Here is a 6,329-nt window from a genome sequence, read left to right on the forward strand (position 1 = left end):
TCTATTTTTATCAATTTTCACTCCATGATCCAAACACGATTCCAAACAAAAATTCAAATTTTACGCACAGATAATAATGCTGAATATTTCAATAATACCATGGGGGACTTTCTTCAAAAACGTGGAATAATTCATCAAAGCTCTTGTGATGATTCTTCTCAACAAAATGGGATTACCGAACGTAAGAATAGACACCTACTAGAAATCGTTCGTGCATTGATGTTTACTACTAATGTGTCCAAAATGTTCTGGGGGGATGCAATTCTGACATCTACTTACCTAATTAACAGAATGCACAGTCGTATCCTGAACTTCGAATCCCCTCTCCAAAGACTTCAAAAATCATTTCCCACCTCTCTCTTTAACTCTAATTTATCCTTACGTGTATTTGGTTGTACTGCCTTTGTTCATATTCACTCTCATCACAGAGGTAAACTTGATCCTAGAGCAGTTAAGTGTGTCATGATCGGATATTCTCCTACTCAAAAGGGATACAAATGCTATGATCCCTCCACAAAAAAAATCTTTATAAGCCTTGATGTCACCTTCTTCGAAAACATTCCATACTTTAAAAACACCTCTCTTCAGGGGGAGACACAATATGAAGATCGGTTCCTAAAATTCGATCTCAATTTCAATCATCTTGAATCTACATCAAACAACAAATCCATCCTATCATCTAGTATGCCAATAACAGAAGAAAACCTTAACCCTGGGGGAGATGTGGAAAAACAAATTGATAAAGATATACTGGTTTACTCACGGAAGCCCAAATCAAAATACAAAGAAACTATCACTTCCGAAGCACCAAAAGAGTCAGAACCGGTGATGGCTCCTCATGAAACTTCAGAAATCCCTGATTTGCCAATTGCTCTCAGAAAATCAACTCGGTCATGTACACTCCATCTTATTTCAAAATTTGTCTTATAATACTTTATCTACAGGATTTCGTGCTTTTACCTATCATCTTGACAGTACAGAGATCCTGAGAAATATCGAAGAAGCCTTGAAAATCCCAAAACGGAGGGAAGTAGTGTAGGAGGAAATGAAGGCATTGGAGAAAAATGAGACTTGGGAGGTTTTGGACTTACCGAAAGGAAAGAAACCAGTTGGATGCAAATGGGTCTTCAATTTGAAATACAGAGCTGATGGGACTATAGAACGATATAAAGCTCGGTTAGTTGTAAAAGGGTACACACAGACCTATGGCATCGATTACATAGAAACTTTTGCACCAGTAGCAAAACTGAACACAATTCATGTTCTTCTGTCCTTAGTAGCAAATTTAGATTGGCCATTGCAACAACTTGACATTAAAAATGCCTTTCTGAACGGAGAATTAGAAGAAGTTTTTATGACATTACCACTAGGGTTCAGCAAGACAAATGAAGGAAATAGAGTATGTAAGCTCAAGAAATCTCTATATGGGCTTAAACAGTCACCAAGGGCATGGTTTGACAGATTCGCGAAAGTACTAAAGGGTTAAGGATATCGACAAGGATAATCAGATCATACTATGTTCCACCAACAATTCAATGATGGAACTAAGACAATCCTAATTGTATATGTTGATGATATCATTCTGACAGTAGATAATGTAGCGAAAATTGAAAGGCTAAAGAGATGCCTAGCCACTGAATTTTGAGGTAAAGGATTTGGGACAAATGCGATACTTCTGGGGAATGGAGGTGGCGAGATCAAAAAATGGAATCAGCGTTTCACAACGTAAATATGTCCTTGATCTCCTAATTGAAACCGGCATGCTAGGTTGCAAGCCAAGTGATACACTAGTTGAAGCAGGAAAAAGACCTAATGATTTGGGAAATCAAGTGGATACAGACACATGCCAGAGACTAGTTGGAAAGTTAATCTACCTGTCACACACTAGACCCGATATTGCATTCGCAGCGAGTCGTGTAAGTCAGTATATACACTCTTCAAAAGAAAGTCACATAGAAGCAGTCCATAAGATACCTTAAAGAGTCACCAGGAAATGGACTTTTCTTCAAGAAGAGTGAAAGGAAAGATGTTGAAGCTTTCACAGATGCGGACTGGGCAGGTTCAATAGAAGATAGAAGATCAACCACGGGTTATTGTACTTATGTATGGGGAAATCTTGTGACTTGGAGGAGTAAGAAACAAAGTGTAGTTGCCAGAAGCAGTGCTGGGGCCAAGTTCAGAGTTGTAGCACAAGGTATATGTGAAGGGCTGTAGCCGAGAAAACTTTTGGAAAAATTGCATGTCGGAGTTAAGTTTCCTATCAAAATCTACTGTGATAACAAGGCAACAATCAATATCTCACTTAATCCAGTCCAACATGATCACACCAAACATATAGAACTTGACAGACACTTCATAACAGAAAATGTTGAGGAAGGAACTATTTGCATGACCTACGTTCCCACACAAGAGCAAGTTGCAGATATCTTTACCAAGGGACTACCTTGACTAAGTTTCAACGATTTCATATGTTTGAGCCACATTTTAGGAAAAAATGCATTATTCTTGTCAAATCAATGGGAAATGTGTGGTTAAAAAATAAGGCAAAGTTTTAAATGTGTGTAATATTATTTTATTAAAAAATATGTGGTTAAAATGATGTCAAATCACTGTTAAAAAATATATATTTTTGAAAATAATGTGATTCAAACAAGCCCTCAACCTATAATTTTTGAAGGATAAAGATCGGTATAGATGAAAAAAGAAGGCATGAAGAGAGCAAGAAGAAGTTCAAAATTGGACCACAGAGAACTTTAAGATGCATAAAAATTGAATAAAAAATGGAATTGTGGATCAAAAGAAGCAGAAATGGCGGATTTGTTGAAGAGACATGGTCCGTAGTGTAGGAAAATGGAGAAAGAGTCTCTGTGTCATATTCATTTGAATTGAGAAAAAGTGAAGGCGTGGTGTCAAAGATGAAGGTGGCATCTCTTTACCATTCTTGTTAACAAAATAAATAAATAAATAAATAAAAATTGAAGGTTGATGATAGGAGGTGCTGACACGTTTCCAATATGAATAGTGGCTTATGTTAGTCTCTTTTATATTATAATGAAATAGATATGAGCAGCTAAAGTGCATAATACACTATCAAGCACTATCATCCATACAAGCTATAAATGAAAACTGTGGTGCTCTATCCTAAAATAATGGCTGCTTTGGTCAAAAGAAGATGATAATCGTATGCACTTAACAATTCGCGATATTCAGGGCTATGTTATTTCTTCTTATAGGTAAAACTTACTATGGTTGTTTTTGCAGATTACCACTGTTGAGGCACCTGAAGAATGCATGGGAACTGTTGTAGAACTTGAGAAAAGACTAGTGGCGGATCCAGCACTTGGCGAGCACTCGTGGCCGCGCGTGTTGGATTCATCGGGAGCCATTTTTTTTGGGTTGAGAATAGATAAAGCTTTAGCATATATTACTGGCAATTGATTTTCTTTTCAACTATTTATTCTAGCAAAGATGGTTAGCGCTTGTATGTGCGTCTTGGAAGTTCGAGTTCGAAACTTTTGTCAACCAATTTATTGTATAAAATTTTTAGTAATACAGTTTTTACCAAAAATTATTGTAATAAAGAAGGCGCCAGAGGAAATTTGAACTTGTGAGCTCTTGTTAGAAATATTGAAAGCTTTACCGTTATGACACTTGCTGAGTTGTGATACTAAATTTAACAAAATAATATATGTAGATTTTAGCGGTTTTAATGCAATTGTAAAAATTTGAACCTTTGCTTTTCTTTTGAATTATACAAAGCAACAATATCATTTGGTGACAATTTATTCTTATAACAAAATTATATATGTTCAACTTCAACAAAATAAATGTTTGAATCAAATTTTAAGCCTTGTTGGATTCCTATTTATTTCAGAATACATTTTTCATTCTCTTATTTTAGATCATATATTCTTTAATAAAATAATATTACACGTAAATTCAAAACTTTTTCTTATTTTTAACTAAACATTCTACATCAAATCACTATTCCAAAATGTATTTTTTGTAAAAAGGACATCAAACAAGCTCTTAAGATTTTATTGCAATTGACGGTCCATGGTCGACAGTCAACGGTCAACGGCCGCCCGTGCTGATTCAATATCCTAGATTCGCCATTGGAAAAGACGCGGACAAATGTTTGATATGCAAGGTCGTGGGTATGTGAACACTCTGTAATGTATCTTGTCATCAGTAATACTCAACAGAAAATCTTGCTTTTTTGGCTTCAAAGCTAACAAAAAGAATAATCTTGGTTAGATATTACCTATATTGCTTTATTTTCTATTTTTTTGTCAGTATTTATGTAGTTATATGCTGGCCTTGTGATTTTTACTACGTTATTCCTCAAACTTCACTTTGGTGAAGCCAATTATTCTATGGTTTCAGAAATTATAGAATTCCATTCTCTTCATTAGAAAAATCTTATCATTGCAAATTTCATGTTAGTATCCTTCAGATGCTCCTCTTTGATTGAGATTTAACTTTTGATACTAACAATAAGCGACTCAATGTGTTTGTGCGTATCTGTAAGTATGTATGTTCTCGAAAGTCTCGCTTATTTGCTCGTCCCTTTACTCACATTACAAGATTTTGAGTTGATAAACTATCTTTCTCCATTATTTTGCCTTTGCCATCTTGAATTGTAGCACAATAACTGATCGGCACCATTGGACGTAGTGTGAAGACGGTAGCCCACCGAAACCCCCAACGTCGAAATAGCATTTGAAGATGGCAGTCGAATTGTAGATGCTGGGCAAAGGTATGTTTTTATTTTCTGATTTATGCATTGCTTTATCAAATTTAAGGTTAAGTTGTCTTAGACTTGTTTACATAATTTGGGTGTTATTTCCTCTTTATTTAGACATATATTTGAAGTATTTGATTTCTTGTTCTTCGTAAATTAGTGAGATTTTTCATAAATTTTTGAGCTTGGTTGTTAAGTTCATTTCTCATAGAGAAAGGTATTTTGTTCTGGGCAAAGGTATTTTTCATAAATTTCTAGGCAAAGATATTTTGTTCATTTTTCATAAAGAGGGGGTATTTTGTTCTGGGCAAAGATATTTTTCATAAATTTTTGGGCAAAGGTATTTTGTTCATTTTTCATAAAGAGGGGTGTTTTTCTATAGAGTATGCTTCAGTGTGCCTACTTCTGTTAAGCTACTAGACGAATTATGCTTAAATGCGCCTACTTCTGTATGCTTAAGTGTGCCTACGTTTGTTAAGCTACTATATGCACATGGGGTGAGTGGTAAGACTCAATGCAACAAGAGAATACATCTACAAGAATTAAAAATGTACTATAACTAAACATTCCACCATTGACCTCCTATAAAAACATGTGACAGGGGAAGAAATAAGAGAAGCCTGAAAAGATTTAGTTCTTGCAAAATTCAATGTGGTCAAATCTAAGAAAATATAATACTACTGAACTATATTCCATTTACTCAAGTGATTTTGATCGATATGATGTTCAATTGCTGTTGGTAGCATGCTAGAGAAGACCATTAAAGTGGCCAAGTAGCAAAAGGCCAATTAGCTACTTTAAGACAGCTATTCAGACATTTAGTATGAATGCAGCCATATCCTCTGTGTGTTCATAAATGGTATAAGAATAGAAGCCCGAAGAACCACAAAGCATTATGAACCTGAAGCACGTATCATAATATAAGCACCAATTCTTCATAATCAAACACAACAATGAATATCAAGATTATAAGCAGCATCAGTACTGCAATAATGCACCTTTTGTGCATAGTGAAGGGAGCATGTTAGCCCTCAAATGAGGGATCCCATGTTCTTCTGAATGAGACTTCTATTTGTTCTGCATTTTCCACTACAACTTTGTTTGTAATGTACTGCTATTCATAAGTTCAAATGTAGGATTTCATATTTCAGTTGCATTCATGTGGGATTTTTTGTTTTGTCAGCAGTTGTTGAGTAGAACGAGAGGAAGGAATTTCAGAGTTTGTCATGACTGTAAAAGTAACACTCACTACTTTGGACAATGCCAAATAGAACGTGGATGTCCTTCATGTAAAAGTGGATCTTGGACATGTTTTGAGGTAGAACGAGAATTGGAAACAAAGGGTGCTTGTTCTTCACGTGTAGTAACAAATGTGGATATTTCAATTGAGTGAAAATGAAGATTTAAGCGGTGAGTCGACTACCGTTAACGAAGAGGTGAAGCACGAGCCCAACGAGGAATACGAAGACTTGCCAAGAGTCTTCGACAGCCTAGCTCGAATTACCGAGAAACGAGATGTCGACATAACATTGCTGATTGCATATTACATTTTGCAAAGGAGAAGGAATTGTAGAAAGTCATGGGA

General features: G+C 35.5%; 1 protein-coding gene across 1 annotated transcript; it reads left to right on the forward strand.

Annotated features, from left to right (window-relative positions):
• The first annotated feature begins 1,664 nt into the window (after positions 1 to 1,664).
• On the forward strand, positions 1,665 to 2,448 carry LOC111375216 (uncharacterized mitochondrial protein AtMg00810-like). Its single transcript, XM_022998015.1, has 3 exons — positions 1,665 to 1,916; positions 2,011 to 2,194; positions 2,312 to 2,448. The coding sequence occupies exons 1-3, from the start codon at positions 1,665 to 1,667 to the stop codon at positions 2,446 to 2,448; spliced, it is 573 nt and encodes a 190-aa protein (XP_022853783.1).
• Positions 2,449 to 6,329: the final 3,881 nt, after the last annotated feature.

This window comes from Olea europaea, chromosome 2, assembly GCF_002742605.1.
Source record: "Olea europaea var. sylvestris chromosome 2, O_europaea_v1, whole genome shotgun sequence".
Lineage (NCBI taxonomy): Eukaryota > Viridiplantae > Streptophyta > Magnoliopsida > Lamiales > Oleaceae > Olea > Olea europaea.